At 47.2% G+C, this 25,007-nt stretch overlaps 1 protein-coding gene across 2 annotated transcripts; it reads right to left on the reverse strand.

The window, feature by feature from the left end:
• Positions 1 to 2,237: 2,237 nt before the first annotated feature.
• On the reverse strand, positions 2,238 to 24,217 carry AKAP1 (A-kinase anchoring protein 1). 2 transcript variants are annotated; one of them, XM_014964496.1, is made up of 11 exons: positions 24,122 to 24,217; positions 12,766 to 14,422; positions 10,749 to 10,882; positions 9,713 to 9,839; positions 9,247 to 9,377; positions 7,758 to 7,935; positions 6,918 to 7,068; positions 6,222 to 6,289; positions 4,875 to 4,948; positions 4,056 to 4,121; positions 2,238 to 3,914 (listed from the first exon to the last, which is right to left on the reverse strand). In XM_014964496.1, exons 2-11 carry the CDS (start codon positions 14,396 to 14,398, stop codon positions 3,855 to 3,857), a joined length of 2,622 nt encoding a protein of 873 aa, XP_014819982.1. In that variant the 5' UTR covers positions 14,399 to 14,422; positions 24,122 to 24,217; the 3' UTR covers positions 2,238 to 3,854. The 2 variants fall into 2 exon arrangements, with proteins under 2 accessions (XP_014819982.1, XP_014820057.1); XM_014964571.1 differs by having other exon boundaries at positions 23,948 to 24,174.
• Positions 24,218 to 25,007: the final 790 nt, after the last annotated feature.

Here is a 25,007-nt window from a genome sequence, read left to right on the forward strand (position 1 = left end):
GAGGGGCTCAGGTACAAAAAAAGAACATCACACACAATACACTGAGTTATGAAGCTGGGACATGAACTGCACAAACCAGCAAGTCCTTTTGATCCATTTTCCCCTCTCCCAGGGGAAGGTTGGAACCTCAGTGCAATCATGGCAACAGCACAACCCCTGTCATCTCCTCCCACCCCCTTTTTTAGGCACCAAAACACACACCTGGGGATCAGCAGCAGCTCTTCCATGCTCTGGATTCGGCAAAAGCTTCAGGCAGATGTTGAATGCAGAAAAGGCACTGTAGGGCTGGAAAAGGTCCGGGGCTGGGTGTCAGGGAGGACGTATGGTACCCACCAACTCCAAGAGAGGAGCTCAACAGACCTCGGATGCTTCAGCCTGGAACAGAGACAGGTGAGAGGAGAGAAGTCCATAAACTCCCAGGCAGCATGGACGAGCCCAAGCGAGGGCCATTACTCACCTTTCCGCAGGATCAGGATGATGGATTAGCCAGGGATGCTTTCAGGCAATTTAGAAAACAAACAGGAAGCACTTTTTTCACCCACACGTAATTAAGTTGTGGGACATATTGCCACAGGATGTCGTGAAGGTCAGAAGGACAAATGGACTCCAAACGCCATTACACACGTTCTCCAGAGGTAGTTTATATGTGTCTATTAAGTGCAGCACCACGTGTGGTGTTTGGCTCACGAGTCCCTGTGCTGCTCATGGCTGGAACCTGTGAGTGTTGGGGCAAAACTGCTGTTGGGGATCCCTCTGTTGCACCTTTTCCCCAAGTTACCTGCACTGCCAGAGCGGGTACGGGCCCGGCAGACCTTCAGTCCTGTCACTGGGATGGGCAGGCCCACGCTGCAGAGCCCCAGCACTTCTGCCTCACAAGAACCATTCACATTTTCCCTGGCAAAAAGCCCGAGCCCTGAGACTCTCCCCAAGTGCCATCATCCCCCCCAACTGCTCAAGGCAGCAAGAATTTTTCCCTCTTGCTTTGCAGAGTGGTTGGTTTTCCTTTTGAAGGGGGTGGGGAAGGAGGGGGGAGAGGAAGCAGAGGGGGCTGAAGCCAACACAGAGTCCCTGAGGCAATAAACTAAATGCAAGACACGTGTTCTTGACTTCCAGCTCCACAGCCTCCGACAGGCAGCACCGGGCCAGGACCTGACAGATTTGCGTGACACAGCAGAATGAAAATAAAAATAAAGGTTGTATCTGATTTTTTTCTTTTTTTTCTTTTCAGCAAAAAATGCACTGGCAACGAGGTTTCCACCCTCGGAGGGCAGAGGCAGGTTATGCCACATACGTGGCTGCGAGGGGTGAGGAGCTGAAGGGCTCCTCATCCCAGTCAGACAGGGGCACCATTATTCTCCTTCTGCTCCAAAAACACCCTCTCTGCTCCTCCCCTCCTCCACTGAGGAGCCTTTCAGTCTGTGTGCCCCAAGGAAAATCTGCCTGGGGCTTTCCCCAAGGACTGGCCCCGGCAGGAAGGTGCTGCTGTGGGCAGGATGGGGGGCAGAGGAAGCCCCCCTCGTCCCAGGGCAGAGCCAGAGCTCTGGGCTTCCCGGGGCTGCTCCGGGGGAACGCCAGAGCACAGCCAGCAGGATGCTCTCCAGCAGGAAGTTATAAATTAAGCATCTCCAGAGACCTCATTCATTTCACCCGTAATAAAATTACCACTTTTCAAAGGGGAAAGCCCCTTTGAATGGCTTCAGAGGAACTAACCCCGCGGGACGGCTCAGCTCAGACACACGTACGCTCAGCCCCGGCTCCGCAGCCAAGGATTAGGGAGCTGCCGGTGTCACCAGCGGTGCCACCCCTTCGGGACCCCCCCTGCCACGTCCCCGAGGTCTGGGGGGGCACAAAACACTGCTGCTGCATCTCAGAAAGGAAGCCACAAACACAACTCACTCCTTTCAACCTCCCCTGCTCCTCTTGTGCCCCGTGCCTTTTCCCCTGCTCTTTTCCAAGCAGCCCATATCCAACTCAGATGGGACCAAAGGGGCATCCCGAGTAAATTAATCCCACAAACATCCAACAGTTCGAACCAGCGCTCAGACTAAGGCTTTCTAATAAGCCATTCATCACAAAAAGAAACCCAGTTTTCAGTAGGAAGTAAAAGGAACCCCCAGGAGATCTGAAGCTTGACCCTTCTGCCATCAGGGTCCTCTCTCACCTGTGGATCCCACCGAGGTCCCTTCCCAGCCCCACGTGGCACGAGGTCAGGAAATGAAGGCTCTCAGTCAGCACAGTTTAAGACGGCTTAAAATTCGAGCTTTAATTGAAATGGAAAGAAACATTCCAAGAGGATATATGTTTTATAGATTTAACTGAGTTATCAAATTTAGTTTCCATTGGATGTTATTGCAAACATAAACATTAAATCATAAGCGCCGAATAGGAGAGAACTCAAAAAAAAAAAAAAGAAGGCTATAACCATACCATATCAGAAGGGATTGGACCAAATGCTTTTGTAGGCAACTATCCAAATGTATGATGCACTGACATGTTAGCTCACAGGATGTAAAGACATCCTTGAGTACACCTGAAAAAAATTCTGGGGACTGACTACATCAACATTCTTCTGGCAAATATCTTCTCTGCCAGCAATAAATCCCAGCTCAATACATATCTAAAATGATATACATTAGAGGGCATCTGTTTAAGAGTATTAAGTCATCTTAAATTACTTGAGCAAAATTTTAAATATGTGATAGAAATCTAAAAAGGAGCGAAAAAAAACTGCGAGAGAGAACACCACTGCAATATTAATGCCAAGTTGTTTTTTTTTTCTTTTTTTCTTTTAAACAGATCTGTACAGCAACATAGCAAAGAATGCAGTGATCCCAACTCAAGCCAGACAGCGATCTACGGGAATGCCGATCCTGTGTACAGCAGAGCTGAAACACTCCCAACACCCCAGATGCTCCAAATATGTCAGCTACCCTAATACACTCCAAACCGGTTCTACCTACATAGGACATTTTGGTGTGAAAAAAATTCTGTAAAGTTCCCTTTGTTTCCAGTGATTTTCTTGTACAAAATATTACAACGCTTTTTTTTTTTATATATATTTACAGACTTGCACAGCTAGAAAAATATAAACTACAATTGGGCTTGGCAATCAGTTCTTTTCTTTAAATACATGACATTTCAGAGAAAAAAATTGTAGTGGTAACACATCCTGCACTTCAAGCACCTGCACGGAGAAGCTTTCTTCCTTAAGCATATCGAGCCTAAAACCCATGACTGCAGTGAGACATGTGCCACAGTAAGTGCAACGAATGCAATTCATCTACCTCCTGGCGTAAGGAAGACACAAGATGAATGTTGTTTGTGCAGGTTAGTGGCACAATGTAGAAAAAATCCATAACTGAACATTAAATTCCTTAATAACATTCATTAATTTCATAGGCAGAGCCTGTTAAAAAGGGAAAACCGATATAACTTTTAGGAAAAGCAGACGTACGATACCCTACGAACTTAGCATCTTGAATGAAAATGCAACCACAGTTAAGGTTTCAGGGGCATTTGCCAGCTTCGAGCCAGCCCCAAGGTTTTAAGTTTTTTTTCCCCAGTCAACTTTTGAGCAGAGGCCAGGTAGGAATATATTTTTTTTTTGCTTTTAAAGCTACAGTATCTGTCATTATGGCTTTTAACACCCCGCCTATCGCTGAGATGAGGTATGAGTTTCTAGTGAAATGGTAACAGTTGAGCAAAACGAGTTTCAATGGACCACACAACTCCGCACACTGGTGTAAACAGGTCTTCTCGCAAGAGGTTGCCAAACCGAATTGTAACAGTGCAAAACAAGGGTTATTCTTTTGCTTTTCTCTGCAGAAAGAGTTGTCGAGGCATCTAGGACACTGCTAGTAGTCGAGCCACTGAGCAAATCCTCTTTCCACCAGAGTTCTGTTTATTGACAGGACCTAGGAGGAGGTGAAAAAAAAAAAAACAGTAGGAAGGTGAAAAAATAACTAGCAAAAAACATTAGCAAGTTCCTAATCAACAGTAAAAAGTCTGCATAAACTCTAACAATGTTCAAAAAACAGGCATGTCAACATACACACCTCATCTCCCATCAAGTTCCACAGCTGTATCAGAGGCAGACCTGTCACGCTATCATAATTTGTGACCTGGAAAGATGGAAAAAAACATAGATATTTGGCAATTCCGGCCTGAGCATGGAGGACACGAGGCTGGCATGGCTCACTGCATACCAGAAGCTTCCTACTTCTTGTAGGCTGGAGGAAGTGTCCCTACACCCTGCAGGCAAGCTTGCTGCAGTCACTCAAACCCATGCCCTTGCTAGAATTGGTGCTGTGTTTGAGCACCGCGTTAAACCCAAGGAAGCCGTGAAATTGAGCACCACAAACATGATCAGCTTTCCCCACATCCCAATTAACTTACATGGATGGCTACAGCCACTAGGAGCAAAAAGAGGGAAGTGCCTCTTCATGGAGGCCAGGCACATGCAGAAGCCTCTGGGAGGCTGCCAGAAGCCTCACTTCTCTCCCAGGCCAGCCGGAGGCCAGGTCCCAATGTCAGTGTTGCACAGACTGTCAAAGCAGCACGAAGCCAGCCAAATACTTGATCTGCTGGACAAGAGGCCACTGTGTGCTCTGTAAACCCATCTGGGTGTCCTTCCTCCCTGCCCACATCAGTAACAAGAGGGAACCCTCAACCCTTCCCAGCCACAGAGCCCTGACCAGTGCTGACGCTACACAAAGAAGTTCTCGGTGCCAAGATTTCTCAACAAGAACCAGCAGCCAGGCTTACAGGCTCTGGCTTTAGCTTTGATTTTAGCACATGCAGAATGTTTTGGGGCAGAGGGGCCAACAGCAGCACTCAGACCAGCAGCCAGGCTTCTCCAGACAGCTCTCACCTACCTGCGCCACTAGGACTGCGCCTCTGGTCATCTCACTGACAGCGGCGTCCGCTTCCGATGAAAAGTGATCTTCATCTTTGGGAAGAAAAAGAGCAGGAGAAAACAAATGAGAGATTCACAGGCTTTAAAAGGCCAGAAGGGACTATTAAACTAATCTTGTCTGACCTCCACATAAGTTAGGCCAGGGAATCCTCACCTACCAGTGCTGTAGGCATTGGCTGAAACCAGTCTATTAAGCTGGAGATCACACAAGTATTAACGCCTGCTGTGCTGCCCAGGGGAAAGGATGAAGTGCTTTCTAAAGCCACTAGGCTAAATTAACGTGAACATAAGCGGCTGATGAATTAGGAGGCTTTGAAGACAGAAAAGTATACTTCTGCAGTAGCTTTGAGTAGCCATTAGTATTTTGATCCTTAATAAACTAAGCTCAGAGGCCTCAGGATGTTCCTGACCCTGCACGGTACTGTAAAGGGGAACTCAAAAGCATTGATAGCGCGGGCTGGGTGGCACCTCAGAGGGGCCAACATGCTCTTTGCAAGGACCAGCAACTCAACTCCTGCAGTTCACCATCCTGAGACCATCTCCAGCAGGAAACAAACTCCTTGCAACCCCACAAGTACCAGAGGAGGTCGATTACCCCAGGGAACATGCAAAACACTGACTTCTGCGAGAAGCAGCTTAAACCTTTCTACAGCTTCAGCAGGGTCTGTGCCTCCCAGAGCCCTGCCAGCCACAAACCTCCACAGGGAGACCTGGCCTGGCCACCACCTCCTACCACCACCCCTTCTTAGATACCAACACAGCAGGCATCTCTACAAGATGCTTAGAAAAGAGAAAAAAAGAAAAAAAAATAGCAAACCAGAAAGTACTTCTAGGCAGTGACTGACATTCTTCCAAGTGCTTGGAGGGTGGTCTTTTGAACACAGACCTATACACATCAGTCAATTCAGTAAGAAAATGTCAGTTTTATATCTGCTACACAAATATCTAAGTTTGCATTTACAGCTACTCTGTGACAGGAGGCAGCAGAGCAGTTACAGCTACTTCACCTATACCCTGCCAGTCCTGCCAGCCTGCTGCTTAGAAGAGTAATTCATTCTCTCTTCCATGCAGGAAAAAGCCTGGACATTTATCATCCTGCCCCTGGAGCCTGACAGATTATGCCACACTAGCACATTATAGAAAAAAAAAAATAATACAATTTTTCCAATCCTTGCTCCAGTCACATCAGAGGCTGCACTTGCAACAGGAGGGAGAAGGTTTAGCCAGAATCATTGCTTGTACACAGCTGGCATCCATTTAAACCTGCAGGAGGAGCGCCAGCGGCACCTCTCGAGAGCTCCATTACCTGGAAGTGGCACCACGTTGTCTAGTAAAACTTCTGCTCCTTGGAAAGGTAGTGATAAAAAATCAGACCTTAAAGAAAAGAGAATAAATCGGAATAAGAACAGGGCTTTAAGTTACTCCTGTATTCTTTAAAGCAACATTGATTAATCAATTGCTCCAAGTGGAATTCAGTTTGAAATTGATGACAGCTGAAGAAAAAAAACAAAACCAACAAACCATCCTGTTTTCCCAGCAATCTAAGCAGCAGCACTAAACTGGCTGAGTAGCACAGTAAGTTGGACTGGGCAGCAAGCAAAAACCACCTCCATAACGGAGCTGCTTTTCTCCCACTTATGGAGCATAATCAAGTATTTAATGGGCTTGTGTAAGTAAACCTCCACCCAATATGGCTCTCCCAGCTGCTGGGGCATAGAGCATCTGAATCTTATTGCTAGCTCATCAATTCACTACACTTTGGGGCCTCCTGAAGGCAGCTGAAGTGGCAGAAGCTGCAATTTTCTCTGTCCTGCCCTTCAAAAAAAGCCTTGCAAGAGTTTACTGTGCTCCCAAGGAATCCCCACCTGCTACAGACAGAAACTTTTCTACCATTTCCCACTTCAGCTGTGGAAAAACCCATAAGCCATTCAAACGATACGGATGCCTGTGATGAAGATTCAAGCCAGATATGGCCTCAGGTCACGGAAGAGGAGCTAGAGACCTGATTTGTCTGAGCGTGTCGACCTTCACTTTGTCGTATCCTCCATAGTCCACGTATCTGAGCTCCACTTCATTGGTCTCTTCGAAGTAGCTGACAACCTGAGCCCGTAACCATGCCCCATCCAGGCCTGGAGCTGCGCAGATAATACCAACTGCAGGACACAAGAGTACAGAGAAGAAATGCTCAGTATAAGTGGATTTCCCAATATCAGCGCTTCAGGCACTAGTAGCGCTGCACAGTTACCTATGGAGAATCAATAGCATCTCTTATGTTGCTTCCACCTTCTTTCAACACCACCCACACCCACATCATTCTAGGTCTGATACTGGGACACAGGAGAGGTGGGTTTTACTCCTAAGTCTGTCTGACACCACCCTGCTCTTCTACCCAGGTGCCCAGGTCTCTTCCGGCACTAACAGTGAGGTCTGGCTCTAAAAAGAAAAGTAAGTGCCAATAACACCCTTCCAAGTGATGCCCCCTCCTCTCTACATCACGTGTGGAGAGCGGCACTAGGAAGACCTGGGAGTAGTTCCTCACTTTGTCAGCAAAAATACAGCAGATGCCAAGTTGATTAGAAATAACCCAAGACGGACTTTATCTCATTCTGAATTTCAACATGCAACTAAGCACCTGGGGAGGTTCTCCAGGGATGAGTGGGGTGAGGAAGAGCAGAGCGACACCTGTACTATGCCAGTGGCTTAAAAGAAGATAAAACGACCAGTGAACTATCACATTCTCATCCACTGGGAAGCTTCCCAGGCCTAACTCAGGGGCATCAGGCTTTTAAATGACCCTAGAAGTTTCTCAACTGAACAATCCGTGAGCAACCAAGTGACTTGCCTTCTACTGGAGTTGGCAGGGTTGGAATTTCAGGCTGAGAATAGCAGGCATACATCTGCTGGTCGAGGCTCCGCAGGACGTGGAAGGTGGGGTGTGTGTGCTGCTGCAGAAACATGTGTCCTGCGTCGACCTGGTTCGCCACCACCACCTCCACAGTGACTCCATCTGGCAGGAAGAGCTGTCCCACAGACAAAAGACACTCTCATTAGCATTCATCAAAACACAAGCTTCACTCACAGCAACTCCACATTCCACCAGCAACTCCTGAGGCTTACAGCCAGGGGTGGAAAAGCCCTGGCACTCTGGTATTTCCCTCCCAAAGGCTGCTTTGGATTAGGAGCAGAAAAGCTACTCACTGTTACTCTATCCTGTTCTAATGGAAATCAGACTTGGGGTGGGACCCCCTTGTACACAAAAAGATGATGGGCACAGGGCACCTGTTAAGACTTATTTACCCAAGAGATGAGCAAGCAGAGTCAGAAATGATACGGGTCAAGTCATGCTGCACTGTCAACACAGTGCACCTTGCATGGATTCTCTGCCCACCAGGGTTTTTAAACATCACGGTAATCTTCGCAAGGATCATCCAAGATCTGTCACAGAGGCCTCATTCTCAAAGTAATTTGCCCTGGCTGCCAGAAAGCCATTGTGTTGGGCAGCATCCAAGCATTACTGTGCTCAGAATACACCTAAAACACCTTTAATTTCCCAGCATAAATTCACTTCTTCAGAACAAAGCCTGTCTTCACACCCACAGAGACAGCCGCGTGCACAGTTAATTTATAGATTTGAGATGCCCAGAGTAAGCAAAGAAATGTGGGTCAGTGTCTTCTCCCAAGTAAGAAGTGATAGGACGAGAGGAAATGGCCTCAAGTTCTGTCACAGAGGCCTCATTCTCAAAGTAATTTGCCCTGGCTGCCAGAAAGCCATTGTGTTGGGCAGCATCCAAGCATTACTGTGCTCAGAATACACCTAAAACACCTTTAATTTCCCAGCATAAATTCACTTCTTCAGAACAAAGCCTGTCTTCACACCCACAGAGACAGCCGCGTGCACAGTTAATTTATAGATTTGAGATGCCCAGAGTAAGCAAAGAAATGTGGGTCAGTGTCTTCTCCCAAGTAAGAAGTGATAGGACGAGAGGAAATGGCCTCAAGTTGTGCCAGGGGACATTTCAATTGGGTATTAGGAAAAAATTATTCACCAAAAGGGTTGTCAAGCATTGGAACAGGCTGCCCAGAGAAGTGGAGTTGCCATTCCTGGAGGTATTTAGAAGACAGGTAGATCTGGCACTGAGGGACATGGTTTAGCGGTGGACTTGGCCACGGAGGGACATGGTTTAGCAGTGGACTTGGCAGTGTTAGGTTAAACAGGGGGACTCGATGATCCCAAAGGTCTTTTCCAGCCTAAAAGGTTCCACGCTGCCACGGGGGGCAGGCAGCAACAGCCTCCCACCCTGCACCAGCACGGCCAGCAAGCTGGGACTTACCCAGGCAGTCATGAGGAGGGAATGAAGCGTCAACGGCGTTGGTGGAGGTAGAGCGTAGATGTTGGTGAGACACAGCTCTTTGAACTTCTTGCCAATCAGGCTCAGTACTTTTTCTACTTGATGCGAGGAGCCTGGGAGACAAAAAACCCCACAGAAAGTCTGTAGCCCAGACATGCTGAGGACACCTCCACCCCTGCCCCACAAAGCAATGCAGCTACCAAAAGCTGCTACAAAAACAATTTAAGTTTTAATAGACTGGCCTGGTAACTTTGTTTCAGACCAACACGAGCAACTCGACCAGCAGTTTCAACAGCTTTAGCCTCCAGTACGAAGCCAATTCACTGGCAGAAAAGTTTTGCCAAGCACTGGACTTGCAAAGCCACTAAATCCGTTTAAATTCCTTGCCCATCTAATTAAGGCCCCCAAGCTACATGTTAGACCACGAATAAAGAGACATTCCACTTACCCTCGATGTGACAGACTTGGGAGTCATGGAAATAAGGTAGTGTTGAGACATAAATTTTGGCACCAGACGCTTGCCTCAAGAAGCTCATAAATCTCCCCTGCTTGCCGATCAAGCGGCCAACTAATTCCTTTAAGAAAGGGACAAGAAAGCAAGTGTCAAGAAGAGAAATGTAGATCAAACAACAGCGTTCCCTGTGGCTTATTTCATCCACGGTCCCAGTTCCTGTAGCATTGGGCCAGGCAGGATAAATGTAAGGCCATGCTGGACTAGTGCAGAGCTCAGCTGTCCTGTGACAAGCCACGGTAGATGGAGATCGACGAGCACAGCTCGTTTTGATAGATCCATCTCCATATCTTGTAGAATGACACAAAGACACAAGGGGACAAAACCAGGCCTGGTAAACACTACTGCCTTCCTACAGTCAAGTCACATCATCTCCCAATCTCTCACCACTTTTTTTAAAAAAGCATATTACGTGCATTTTTTCATTCAAATATGAAATAGTAAATTCTAGCAATTTTTAAACATGCTAATGAGATTAGAAAGGGAGTAGACAAATTCACTCTCTCAACCCAAAAGAAAGCTCACTATTAAGACCAAAACACAGCCTCTCCACAGAACGGCTCAGATGAGCACTCAGCTTGTGAGGAAGGATTTGGACCTGCAGCTGAAACGTAACCCTCCTACACAGTGGGAAGAAAAAAAATAATTCATCACCTGCTCTTAATAACTGTGTACCCTCAAAACCTTCTGAGTGCTTTCAAAGCATCAGACTAACAGACTGGGGGAGAAGATAAAGGGGAATAACGAGTCCAACAACCAGTGTTACCCCGGACAGCCCTGAGATGCCCCTTGTTTACAGTCCTGTACTGGCTCTTCGCTCCTGCGGAGTCCTAACGGGAGCTAAATGCCCAAATCCTCTTTGATTTGTTGCTGATCTCCCTGGGGTGGCACTGGGCCAGTACCTGACTGGAAGAACCAGAAGATGGCTACGTAGGGCAGGGCAGGATGCACGAGCAGGCCGGTGGCCAGTTACCTTTGGGACCTCTATTTCCCAGATGACGAAGTCGGACTTGCTGGATTCTCCTCCCAACTTAGAGTTCTGGCGAGTCACCGTCTTCCTCAGGGCACAGCCACTGTCCACAAAATCCATGTTACTTACATCTGAACCTACAAGACACGCAGACATGTCAGCACTCAGACAATACACACGATCCAGGCACAACACCATGAAAATACATCATTTCATAGAGTTTACACCAAGCTCTTCCTGTGCATTCAGTTGGGATAGTCCTGTATCAGGTTCTCCAGTATTTTGGAAAGGGTGAAGTCCTGTCACATATAGCCTACTGAAAGTTTCCTTTTATTCCTGGAGAAAAACCTGCACACCCACCTCTGGGAACGCAACAGGAGAGCTATGCTACCATCAACACCAAGCTGCTGCTGTACCAAGGCATTTCACATATTCCCCGTGGTTCAAACAGGGTTTTTCACAGGCAGTTGATCATGCAGGGAGGGATACCTCATGTGCTCTTTCCACTGACATTACATCCCTGCCCCAGGGGCAGGTCCAGTGCTAGGGGTGCCCCCTACCAGTTCTTGTAGGGGATCATCTCTTGCCCAAACTTGTGACATGCTTGAAGAAACAAGGTGCCAGAGCCGATCTATGTTTTGTTCCCAAACCATGAGTCAATACCAGGAACATTTCTACTTGGGAAGGGGACAAACTCAAACAGCTTCCTCCTGGTCAGACCCCAGATACAGTCAGTGTAACATAAGGTTGATCCAGAATAACAAGCAGAAGCATGAAAAGCCTCACTTGTCTACAAGTATTCAGACCATCCAGCCCAAGACCAAAGAGAAGAAATAAACCCAACAGCTGCTTCACATTTGCCACATCTTCACTAGAAACACAGCAGAGATGCCCAGAAAGTCAAAGGCCGCACTGTTTGCCAGAGACCTCCTAGACAAGGATGAGGATCTAAGTCTCACTGCCTGGGTGTGAAGGTCAGCTGTAGGACCTCTTCTCCAACACAGCCACATTACCAACTTTACCTGCTATATCTCCCCTTCCTGTCCTTCAGCTGTCTCCATGCAGAGCTCTCAGCCCTTGTCACCACCAGGCTCCACGACACTCTTGTACCTTCTTGTCACACCAGCATTCACAACAAGGCAAAACCATTTTCTTCCCATGGTTATTCCCACTAGTGAAATTGTTTTGTGGGTTTAATCCTTAATTGCTGGGAAACTCAATCCCCGTGTCTTGCAATGAGCAGCATTCCAACTACTTTGTAGCAATTACAAGACAACCCATCATTAAGGGCTGTTGGCACCACAGGGTCCCATAAAGGATCTTAACATCCATGCCCAAGGTCATAAGGGTTAACATTTGCTCAGCCAGCACTGTATTCTGCCAGGCACACATCATCCAGCATCTAGAAGGCAAAAGCATCACAAGGACAGATGGGGGAACTCCATGAACACTACTCCCTGTTGGGATTCCTTGGCACACACCTACCCTTCCCAGCAAAAAGGCTTCAGGATAATTGGTCTGTGACCAACTGATTTTATCACAATTCATCAGAGCACTTCCCTGGTTCATCCAGCAGCACCTCAGAAACTTGCCTTGCAGCTTCCTTTCAGCAGCAGCCCATAAACACAGATAAGAACCCAGAGGCTGCCTGAACTGCAGCAGAAACCATTTGTATTAGCAGGTCTCAAACCAGCAAGGTGTTCAACATCCAGACATGGCCCATTTCACTGTGCTGCTCAAGTACATGCTTAGCTTTAGACAATAAGCTTTGTGTTGGAAGGGGACCAGCCCCTTCACTCCTCTGCTGTACACCCTTGAAGATCCCCCAGCTACCACTGGGTCCTACAGAGATGGGAACTCTGAGAGCTAACGCCTATCGCCTGCACACGAGGGCTAAATATTCATCTACCAGGGAAGTTAAACATGAAGAGGATTTATCCAAATGTGTTCTGAAGCAGACGGGTTATAGCACATAAAATGCTTGTTCAGGTTTTTGTAGGAGGATTTTTAAATGCCTTACCTCCTGAGTGTTCTCCATCCACCCCTGCTGCCCTGCTACACTCCTGAGACAGATCTGGACCATCCTCTTTCAGTATCCCATTGCTGTATGGCACTACACTGTCTTCAGGCAGCTTCGGAGTAGGCAGTTTTTCACTTGGTACTGAGCTCTGCTCAGCAGATGTGTCCTGGGTTGCAGATATGCTCAGCGAGTCCGAATGCTGGCCTGATGAGACAGACAGCATTGTGTTCTGCAATGGGTCCTCCACACTTGTCCCACCTTCCGATGTGTATGTGCTGCAACCAGAGTCCTCCATAACCAAAGATGACCTTTCCAGTGACTCTCCATGCTTTTCCACAGGAGTCCTATCAGCTCCTTGGGACTGACTGCACACCCGGTTCTTCTTCTGACAGTCTTTTGTGTCTCCCTGAACAGGGGCAGACAAACAGTTGTGTGTTAAACAGCCGGAACCCGTCACACACTGATGCTGTTCCTCTGTCTGCAGGGATGTCGGTCCCGCAGCATCGCTCTCTGCAGCCACGTTCTCATCTGCTCCCATGGCTTCCTCCACAGGCATCCCATCAGAGGAAACAACGCTCGCCGTCTCCAGAGGTCTCTCAGCTCGGCTGGCAGCAGTCTGGCAGATCCAACTGGACACATCACTCGCAGAACCAGACAGCACTTCCTCAGTTGCTGCCAAAATGACCTTGGAAATGATCTGTATCGCTACTTGCTCAATTTTCTCAACTTCTTCCTTGTCCAGACTCATTCCTTCAGTCTTCTCTCTTTCCAATTCATGTCCTTTTAGCTGTATGTCCTCCTCCTGACACACAGGTACAGTACTGGCAATTGACTCAGGCTTTTCCTCTTCCCTGGACCGCTCCACACAGGCAGACTCCAAACTATCCGGTAACACGCTCGCTGCAGAATCCTTGTGACTTAATACAACTTCGACTCCATTATTGAGAGAGGCTTGTGGGGTATTGGCTTCCTTCTCCAATCCCAAGCAAAGGGCTGTCACAGGGCCAGCATCTGATGGCACGATTTCTGGCATCTGGCTTTCCTTAGGGGGCTTAAATGAAGAATCATCTGACTGCTCTGCATGGCTGATCTCCTCCGTGATTCCCAAAGGCTCCTGTCTCGTCGCTGCTGGTCGCCGCTGATCTTGGTTTGCGCTAGAGCTCGAGCCCTGTGTAGGGCTCCTTGAGACCAGGGGGAGAGGAACACAAGCAGGGACACCGCTTTCATCTTGAGATCCTATCGTTTCTAGTTTTTCACTGTCGTCCTCGAGGGTGCTGGGCTGAGCTGTCGTGACTGACAGGTCTGGAAGGTCCTGTGACAGATCTGGCCTCTCCTGAGCCTGACACAGCAGAGAGGGCGTCGTGGGCCCTGCTGGCAGCAGGGAGGTCGCGGCTTTGTTCTGTGGGCATTCCTCTTCCGAGGAGAGAGGCAATCTTCGAGGAACGCACGCTTCTGTTTTGGGTGCTGATTCATTCGCTGGCACTTCCTCCTGCTGCTCTTCTTCAGTGGCTGGTGCTTGTTTGTCATGGTAGCCTGCATGCTTTTTTCTGTGGGAATAGATCCACCAGCAGCCGACCAGCGCCAGCACTCCAGGTATGGCATATAGGGTGAAGCTGCGGAAGCATAAAGCCATTTTGCAGAACCTCAGCAGTTGTACCTAGAGAGAGAAACAGAAACCATGTTAAAATAGTCACAGGGAAGGTACCAAGAAGGCTAAAGTTTCACAAATGCCTTGAGGTATTTCTGTTAGCATGAACAGAATAGAAATCCTGTTCTTTGTCTTGAACAGAGAGGATCCTATAAAGGATTTTAGCATCCATCCCAGGCTTGTCTTCCAGCTGCTCTTTAAAGTCACGTATCTGCTTTACCAGCAGCACATAGAACAAGATCCTTACCTAATCTCACTGTTACACTCACCAGCTTCACCCTGCTTCACCTTTACACTTAAACCAATTCCACCTCCTTTCTCCAGCCTCCCCTTTGCCGGTTGGTGCTACACACAAAGGCAGCACCCAGCACCCCAAGTCTCCCCAGCACCAGGCTGGGTTCACAGCACGGCTCTACCACAAGCCCTTCCAAGACACAGACTCGATTCGCTGCAATTCCCCGCTTGAAATCTCACATTCCTGAGACCTTCACAGGTTGACAACACACACCTCTCTAAACTACAATAGCCCACAGAAGGTGAAGTGCTTTGCAAATGTTCTCATCCAGAGCCCTGCCAGGGCTGGCGTGTGGGCACCCACAGAGGTCTGCAGTGCAGGAATTCCTGAACAAAGACCAACCACAGCCTGAGGGAGCAAGGGTCTCCCAATGACCAGAAGTCCCTCTAAAAATGTGTTGCAGTAGTGAAGATGGGAAATGTGCTATAACACCCTTATAATAGCGGTATTTGTCTAGCAAAAGCAGTCTTGGTAGAGACACTACTACTTAGGAACTCCAAAGTTTGTTCTAAATTTAAATCTACTACGTTGACAGTTGCTACTCCTCTGACCCTCTAGAGCTGAAAGCCATATCTCTTACTCTACTTACCCTTCCCTGCCTGGACATCACTAGAACCTGTGTCCCAGTCATGCTCCTCCATCTATAAACCTCACCTTGGTTACACAAGGCAGGGCTGACATGATTTCTCTTTTTCCTTCAGGAAAGTCTGCAGCTGGAACACAAAGCTAAAGAGTTACCCACGTCCCCAAAACAGCCTGGCTGCAAAGCACTTACAGTTTATGTTTTCACTGAGCAGGAATTAAAGCAAAGCACCACGTGTCTGACAATGCTTACACAGGACACGCTTTTCTCCAAACAGACCTCAAGACCTTTGCCAGTGAGCAACAAAAATAAAGATTGTTTTCAGGAGATAGCGAAGTCCTAGAAATGGGAACCACCCACTGGAAGAGAGCATTATCTAGTTCCTCTTTAGAAGCGTAATATTTCTTAGACAAGAGAAGACAATCAAGCCAGTCTCTCAACCCTGCTTAGTCTGTCTCAACCGGAAAAAACCTTTTGTTATCAGAGCAAACGTCGTGACCACAGTTCCCAAACACAACTCTCCTTCGGGGCCTTGATTTCCACCAGGAGCTGATTACATTCTAGCCGATGGACAAAAACATGCCTCCCCCAGGCTCCAACCAAGCACCCAAGCCTCAGATAATTTAATATTCACTCCAGATTTCGCACCTCCTCCGGCCACACCTTCCCATCCCACAGAAGCAAACACACAACTTTACCCAAGGCAGCTCGGGTGCCAGCCCTGCACAGCTGTAATGACCGAGGCAAGGAAATAAATGAGTGGCAAAAACAGGGACGAGGAAGTTTCTTGCTCAATCCCAAACCAAAGGTTAGCTGCAGACACGATTTAAGAAATCCAGTAACATCTCCAAGAGATCACAAATGAGATATTGATGTTGTTCTACACAGGAAACTTGAGTCTGTCTTCACTGGACGTTCATATGTGGTATCTTCTAAATCCGAGTTACTTTCCAGCTGCTCTGTACAGTCAGACAGGGGGGCTCACTGCTGAGGAGGAGCTGTTGGTTAATAGCAACACCTGAGATTTGGAATTAAAAAAAAAACAACAAGTCCTACGCAATAATTTGGATGTTTGGTTTTTGGAACTTGGTAAATGGCAAGGGGGAAGCCTGTAGATTCCCAAGACAAAAGGTTCACATTTATGCTCCCCAGCACAATGGCACATTGTGAGCCACTACGAGCGCTCATCTGCCCTCCGCTTAAGTTGTTATAATTAATGCAGAACCACCCTACAAGCTGTCTCACAGGCCTACCACAAACTCAAATTAAAGTAGCTCACATAGCCCATTCCCAGCAAGCTTCCCTGATTAAACAGACAGCCCTATTATTATCCCATTCCCTATTAAGCTGCCCCAACTGCACAAACAATGGTCCCACACAATTCTGCAGCGCAGGACGACAGGAGCAGGATGCTCCACAGAGGGACAGGCCTGTCCCCAAGCCTGGCAGACAAAACAGTTCTAAGAGTCATTTTAAACATTAATATAATTTAAGATAAAGTTCTTCACCCCTCTGTGATATTTAGATCAGTGGAGACTGGTTGATTATCTGACTGCTCCTTGTGCAGCTCTTTTAATTTCATGTTTTTAATTTGAGTAGTTTTATTAAAAGTTGCATTATACTATCAGTGATTGTGTTAAATGGGAATTCCACATCATTCCATCAACTAGAAAGGGATAAAAGGCAGTGACTCTGCACCAGATGCCAGCAGACACCCTAAAGCACCGGCTTGGCTTGGGGAGAGCTAACACCAACCAACATCTCACAACAGGAAGACTTTGGTGGCCTGATTTTGATCCACTGGTCACAATGTCACCTTTTATGCAATGCCTAGAAGTCAGCTGATTACTAACCTCCTCAACCGAACAGTTTTAAGACACAGCACATACTTTATTTCCTCCCCAGGAGAGCTCCTGAAGCCCACCTTTACTTTCCAACACATTGAAGAGTGACAAAGCCCTCTCTCCGCTGCCAGTTTGACAGCCAGCTCAGGACTGCAGGGGCAATGGGATCATTTAAACACGTGGTGGGGGAAGAAAGCCTGGGATTTTCCTGCCAGCAGCAGAAAAAAAAAAAAAAGAAAAAAAAAAAAAAAGAAAAAAAAAAAAAAAGAAAAAAAAAAAAAAAGAAAAAAAAAAAAAAAGAAAAAAAAAAAAAAAGAAAAAAAAAAAAAAAGAAAAAAAAAAAAAAAGAAAAAAAAAAAGAAATGGCATGTTGTCAAATCACATGGCTTTAAACACTGCCAAAGTGAAGGGAGCCTGGCCCAGCAGCCCCTGCAGGAGCCGCCAGCTGGGGACACGCAGCAGCTCCACGGGCTTTGGACCGGAGACGATGGGTTTGCAAGAGCCAGGACGGGTGAGACATGCTGGATGACCTGCTGCTGGTTCCCAACACGCAGGGCCCCCGTGCAGCCCCCCACCAAAAATAGAGCCAAGCTGGTGCAGAGCTCACAGACTGTACACGCTCTGCCCGCGCCAACCGGCCACTTCCACTTCCCTCTGGCACGTCGGGAATCCCGTCTAAATGTCACACCTTCTATCAAGGCAGGGCCGGGGAGCTGCGGCGAGGACACAAGACTTTTCCAACTCGCTAAATAATCCCCGCAGTAGGTCAGGATGGGATTAAGACACCAAGGGGAGAGTAGGGGTCAGTCAGCTTCTCCAAATCTGTATTCTGACTTGATTTATGGAAAACTCCCGGTAAAGATCAGGGAGACAAGGACAAGAATGAATGCACACACTCGCCTACCTTAAAAAAAAAAAAGCCAAGGACAGTGAATTTATTCTACTTGTTCGCATTAGGGCCCAAGAGCAGTTTTAAGCCACCTTGTTTCTCCAGCCAGGACAAACAACCCCTCAGTATACACATCCTTATAAGGTTAGAAATGTTTGCAGCACGAGGTCCGCAGAGAAGCCAGATAATTCATTCTCAAGGTCCGAGAGGAGAGTTCAATAAGTACTTGCTCCAGTTTTCAGGGCTTTCTACACACAAGGAGGTCTATTCTGGGGGCAAGCTGCTCCAAGTCTCTATGAGAAGAGAGTGACCCAGCCCCCAGGCTCTGCAGGGACAGACCCTTCAGTGCCACCGGTCCCTGCCTCCACTTCCCTCCTGCCCCAGCACTTGAGAGGTCAGGCTTCCAGGCTCTGAAAACACTGGAAATAGAGGCTGGAATTAAAGACCATCCTGAAGGACCGCAGATCAAACAAGCGGGCAGCTTAAGAGGAAAATGCAGCTTCCACACTGAGGCCAGGATGCCTCCCTACAAACCCTATAGTTAGCAGTACAGCACTTGGGAAATAAATACTATCTGGGTGAAAGAGAACTGGACAGGGCCGGCACAGTTAAAGCTAAATGGGACCACGTGGGCTCTTAAAATTTTCCATGCTAAAAATAACTGGCAGCACATGCTCTGCCTTATAGGAGGCATAAGACCGGGAGTTGACAAAAACCTAAAGAACTGGAGACCATACCTTGAAGATAAATCTAAAGAAGCGTGGCCAGCAGGGCAAGGAAGGTGACTCTCCCCCTCTACTCTGCTCTGGTGAGACTGTAAAAATGTGCTCAAATTCCCTTTTCTAAAGGTGTCCAAGGCCAGCTTTGAGCAACCTGGTCTAGTGGCAGAGGGGTTGGAACTTGATGATCTTTAAGGTCCCTTCCAACCCAAACCATTCTATGATTCTATAATGAAAAATAAGAGGAATTGTTGCACAGAAACAGAGACAGAAAGACTGACTCGACTTGCCGTTACATACAGCACACTCCTGATCACCAGGCTGTCCATCAACCACACCACTCTGCAGCCTTTCCCACACTCCTCTCCCAGGCCAACCTGGTGTTCCACCATCAAACCCAGTATAACCCAGTGGCAAGAGCTCAGAAAACAGGACTCAGGAGCTACAAACATCCAAAGACAGGCAGGAGCCAGGCAAGCAAGTTCTCAAACTGGATGGCACTTCTTTTAAAAATAAGTGAACAGGTACCTTTCTCTGTACTTAAATAATTAAAGGTAATGTACAGTTCTGCAGCAATTTCTGTTTCAGACACCAGTACTGAAAGAGAAGACCAGCAAGAGATACCCCTTAAGCAATATCACCTTTTAATATGGTTATAATAATATATATATGATCCAGTTAATATGGGCTACAGAGCCTAAGAAACAGGCTCCCCTGTGAATGAAAACTAATGAAGCCACTCCACAACCTTCAAATACTTAAGAACCAACAATCCTGTTTGCAGGGGGACAAATTATGACAGGAGTAAAAGGCCAAAAAAAGCTGGTTGTTGTAGAGCTCACCTAGAGCTCTGGAGCAAGAAACACCACAACACCAGGCTGCCTTTTATCTCTAAGATAAAAACTGCTTCCAGTGTAATCAGCTTCACTGATGTTCCTACAGCAGCTCACTCCCCTCCTCTGCAGCTGAAGCTGCTACATGATGGCCCAAGGCTTTACTAAAAGTACTTCATTTTACAGTTGCTGCTTCTGCGTATTTTCTCCCACTCAGGAGGCAAGCAGTGGCCCAGCAGAATCACTTACAGTTTCTATTTACAGACTCGAAAGCAGAGGTTTACAATAAAAGTATCAATCTGGCCAAACTGTAGGTTTGATTGTTGTTGGGTTGGTTGTTTTTGTTTATCTTTTTTCTACAGATGTTTTGGAAATCACCAAGAAGCTCATCCATATGCAAACACCCACCACTAACCCTCCCCACCTGCACAGCCCAATGGATTACTGCAAGGCCCTGAGCTAATCCCTCCTGCTAGGCAGCAACTCACAGGTTACACTTTGTAATTAACATTAACCCTATCAGATTATCAAGCTCCTCACTGCACTTTATATCTTATTACCTTCCTGTTCCAATTGTTCCATTATTTATAGTTTCCTCAACCGAGCCAGTGTCTCCCTGTGAATCCTCTGTTACAGAGGAAGGCAAGATCAATTTTACCTTCTGGGCAAAGCAGTGAATCTCAGAAACATGCTTGAAAAACCACTTTTGCACCACTTTACTGATACTCCCTTTGTCTTTCTTTTCTATTCCTTGAAATTTGGCAGGGGGTTGGGGGTTTTTTTTGCCAGTTTTGGAGTCCACTCCAGAAAGAGAGCCAGGCCAAATGTTCTGGGCTCTTCAGCCAAAAGAGTTTAGCACATAAGCCAGAGACCACACGACCCTTCTATTATCACCTGGCTTTAAACTGCAGAGAAAGTGCTCTGATGCAGGCTAACGCCCCCGCACACAGGTATCCCTGACCTGGGAATGAACACCACTTCTCACAGCCAAGAGGGCAAGACATCAGGCTTTGGGATCCTTTCTGAACAGCTACCTCCTCGACACACCTACCAGTTCAGATTCAATTCTTTTAAAACCATTTTTCATAGACTAAAGACAAAGAGTTCTCCATGGTACAGGTAAAGCAGCTTTTATTACCTTTATGATCTAGCAACACATTACAAAAAATTTCCCTAAATCCAGATTTTATAATCTTTTTTTCTTTCTGCATTTTCACTCAGGCTGGAGAACAGAACAAATTATTTTCCAGAATTTCAGAAAAAAATACATACAATACCTAGCTTCATTGGTATAGAAGCAAACACAAAATGCTAATGCAGCCCTTGCTGTGGGCAACATAGCGCAGCATCCATTACAGGTGCAGCTTATAAATTAAAATTTAAGAGCAACCAGCTATCAGTTTCCGCAAGAGAGGCATGCACAACACCCAGGAGCAGAGACTAAACTAACCAAAGGCTTCCAATACACTCTGCACACACAAGACAAAAAAAATAAAGACTTGAATTTTCAAGGAGACAGAACGGTGAGTTTTTCATCACAACACACTGATACCGCTGTAAGAGACAGCGAGAAGGGAAGCAGCACTGAGACAAAACAGGTATCTGGAGAACTGCTCCCTAGGAGGTTTAGACCTTGATAATCAGCTTCTCAAAACAAAAGCTGGACTAGAGTTAAACAGAAGAGCAAAAAGCCATGTTGTTCAGCTGGAAGCCTTGTGGCCAGAGCTTGGGCTGGCTGAGAACGAGCCACAGAGGGCACCTGAACATTTGTGAAGAAGGCACTCTGCATTTATCTGCACCAGGAAGGAACAGCAAAGGTTTCACTGAGAGTTACTTAGTCTGAACAAGCAGGAAGATAACTTGTAGGCATCTACGAGCTTGCTACAAGAAGTTACACAACATACTTGAGACCTAATCAGAGTGAGACATGTTTCACTTTGATCCAAATTACAGCAGCACCTGCAAGCCCTCTCCCAAATGACACTAGTTCTCCTACACATAAAGGCTTCCCCCAAAGATTGCAGGCTGCCTCCTCTCCTCAGCTTTGGCAGTCCTTTTTCTTTTAAAAAAAGCAAAGCCAAGACACAGGTTAAGTGACCTTCCCACAGTCACACTAAGTTGGAGGAAACACAAGGAATAGAAAATTGGTACCCCAACTCAAGAGACAAGAGCCTGTTCTCTTCACCAGGCAGCAAACAGAACACTACACTCCACTCAACTTGAAATATTTTAGGAAAGTGTTGTGCAAATTTCTTTCCTGCACCCCTGAACACCAAAAAAATCTTCCCTACCCTGCATTTCAAGAAGAAATGCAATACAAGTCCCAGCTCAGAACAAAAGAGGCTCCTCTTTAAGGAAGGGGAAACTGCAGGGTCACAGCCCTGAGATTTATGGGAATACATGCTCCAATTCTTGCTCAGATACTTCAAGTTTCCAATTCACAGATTTATCCCTATGCAAAGCGAATGCCCCCAGTACAAGAGACACATGCAGATCATGAGCTTTTGCCAGGAACTGCTGCTATTTATACGCAGGGAGTCAAAAATCAGCTGGAGCACATGGTAAGTTTCTCATCCTCATTGCCAGGTGGCAGCAGAGGTCAAAGGCAATCAGGACCTCTTCAGGTCTGCAGTGATTTGTTTGCTGAAGAATGATTTTACATGATCTTTCATGAAATATTCAACTCTGCTAGTAGTAACATACAGGGCCCATAAATTCAGCATCAGCTTCCAGCCAAGGTACAAAATGCAGAAGCAGTAAAGTTAAACAGAATCCAGTAGTGGACAATAAAAAAAAACCCCAACACCTCAACAGTAAAACAGCTGAAGACAGATAATTTGCAGAAGCAGTGAGTGACATGCAAACATACCACCTTCAGCAATCCCCATGAGAAGCAAACTCAACAGCCTTAATTTCCAGGAAATATGAAGCGCCTGCTGAATAAAGCAGCTTCTTCCAAGTACCTGAAAGTGGCTGCCTGAAGTTAATCATCACTTCATGAAGTTTAACCAGCCATTTGCATTATAAGTTCCACAGAAGCACTATAGTTAGAAATCAGGATGTAAAAAAGGCTAGTCATTAGATCTGAAACATTAAAAAAAATAATCAAGAGTGATTAATGGTTTAATTAATGTTTTTTATTACTTCTAGATGTTGCTAAGGGCACCTGGGATACCAGCCCTGATCTTATTACAGTCTCCCCAGACACTAGAAATACCTTAAATAATTTTTTCAGATCAGTTAAGTGCACATGAAAGACAAGAGCCATAGATAAGTGGGGTATGTTGCTTTTAAAGCATTACGCTCTTCAGATAACTCTACTACAGCAAAAGTGTACTTGCTCCCAAACACCCCCAAAGCCAGATGCAATGTTTTCAAAATGAACACAGAAGTCTCAATGTAGCAATGAAGTGCTCTGGGCTCTGAACAGCTCTGGCTGCAATCCTCAAACAAACTCCTGTCACTGTTAACTCCCAAGAGAACTTGCAGGAACCGGGAACGCGGGTACCGTGGTGGATCTGAGCTGCACCTCCCTGGGTGGCAAGGGGAATTCCTGCTGTCTAATTTCAGGCGCTGTGGAATGTCTAGGTTAAAGCCAAGGCTTTCTAGGCATTTGGTGATTTTCAGTATTAGTAACTCAAAGCATCTCCAGAGACCTTTGAGAAGGAACCTGGTTCCTAGGACAGGTATCTAACCTCAGTGCGACTGAGGACACCTAAGAAGCAGCTCCCGGAACACACAATGGGGTTCCTGCAGCACCATCCCTGCAGTCCTTCCAAACTAATACCATTTGCTGCCTTTCTGAGAGCAAACGACCTGCAACCCTGTTGTACAAGAGACTGAGAGTCACCTGCCTAAATATGCCAGCACCAGCATCCCATTAGAGCTTTTAAAAGTCCTTTTAGAGCTCACAGAAACACCAAAACAGAAGCTGAGGGACTGTCAGAGCAGAGGTCCCAGGACAGCAAGAGATGCAATAAGGTGGATTTTAGCAAGCTTCCAGCACAGCCCAAGTTCTACAGGCTTCTTGATCCTTTTAACTTACTAAAAGGTTGTAATTTCCTTCAGTGCACTAGGCAGCACAAGCAAGCAAACCAAGTAGTCAAGAACTAAACCGAGCCACCAAGCTACACGCAGTAAAGTTGCGCTATCCTTTTGCAGAACCACAGGAAGGTTGAGATCACCAGACGACAGGTACAGCAGCTCAGCAGATGCCTGCACAGGATTCCACCCTTTGTGCAGGGAGCTCATTAAAAAGTGAGGAGGTTAAATGACTTGAACTGGGTCACACAGTGACCCCCGGCAGAGGAGCAAGCTCAGCTCTGTTGCTCTGACAGCTCTGGTCCATGTGCTACCAAGCAAAAGCCATACCTCCCTCAGGAGCCACGCCGCGCTCCGGTGTGCCACACGCTCTGTCTTGGCTACACCGCACGCACGCAGGGCTGGAGCTCAGTAGATCATTCACAGGCACAGAGCAAACAGGAGAAAAGTAAAGTTACCATCTCCTGCTACTACTTTCCCCGGCAACAAGCAATTTCCTTTCACCTGAGACAAAGTCCACAGAGGCTCCGATAACGCTCAGCAGGTGCTAGCGCAACCGCCGGCCTGGCCACCGCAGCTCATGACCCTGCAAACACAGAAAGGCACAATTACCACAGCCCCCTGCTCCTCCATAACAGACAGACCGAGCTCCAATGCAGCTTTTGTTGCTGTTTCCTATTAACACAGACACCTTGCAGGCAGAGGATGCCCTGACTGGTGACAGCTGACTCGTGTGGTGCTCCCTGCTCCATGGATAGCTTACTGACCGCGATAAAGAACTTGCCCAGACACAGATCAAGTTGCCCAGTTCTGGAACACGAGTAACTTAGATCTTATGTGCTTTAAGGAGGGGGAAGAAAAAAAAAAAAGAAATAATCAAACAACAAGGATTCTTCCAGGAGAGCGAGGCTAGCAAAACATTTACTTCCTCAGTGGCAATATAATTTAACTGCTTTGCTCCTGATTATATCCCACACTGGCTTGCAAACAAGCGGCAGTCACTGCAACACATGAAGTTTGCTAATGACGGTTTTTATCAGCTATTACCATAACGCAGCCACTCCAGAGGCACAAGAGGCAACTCAAGGCATCTGTAACCCTTACTGCCCGGTCTGCAGCGCCTCTGCCACCCCTCGCCGTGGGTTCTGAGCACCTACAGCAGGGTTTGCAGCGGGAATGAATCACCTATAATAGCACCTCGCCCGGCTCCAGTCTCTCCCGGGAACGCGCTTCGCCGCGGCCGGGGGGGCCGGGACCGGCCAAAGACACTAAAAGCGCTGCGGAGTCTCAGCACCGCCGCGGCCCAGACCCCGGAGCCCTCCCGCCCCGCACCAGGCCACGGCACCCCCGCCTTTCCCAGCCCACCGGGGCCGCTCGGCGGCCGCAGCCC

The sequence above is a fragment of the Calidris pugnax genome, unplaced genomic scaffold, assembly GCF_001431845.1.
Source record: "Calidris pugnax isolate Ruff unplaced genomic scaffold, ASM143184v1 scaffold45, whole genome shotgun sequence".
Classification (NCBI taxonomy): domain Eukaryota; kingdom Metazoa; phylum Chordata; class Aves; order Charadriiformes; family Scolopacidae; genus Calidris; species Calidris pugnax.

Bases quoted from the DNA above. Each gene is read 5' to 3' on its own strand.
- AKAP1 (XM_014964496.1), bottom strand. From the start codon at position 14,398: ATGGCTTTATGCTTCCGCAGCTTCACCCTATATGCCATACCTGGAGTG. The intron at 6,290-6,917 runs GTCTCTAGCTCC...CTTTTCTTTAAG, and splicing joins GACACGCTCAGACAAATCAG to GTCTGATTTTTTATCACTAC. The intron at 4,122-4,874 runs GTAGGTGAGAGC...CCATCTTTCCAG, and splicing joins GCGCAGTCCTAGTGGCGCAG to GTCACAAATTATGATAGCGT.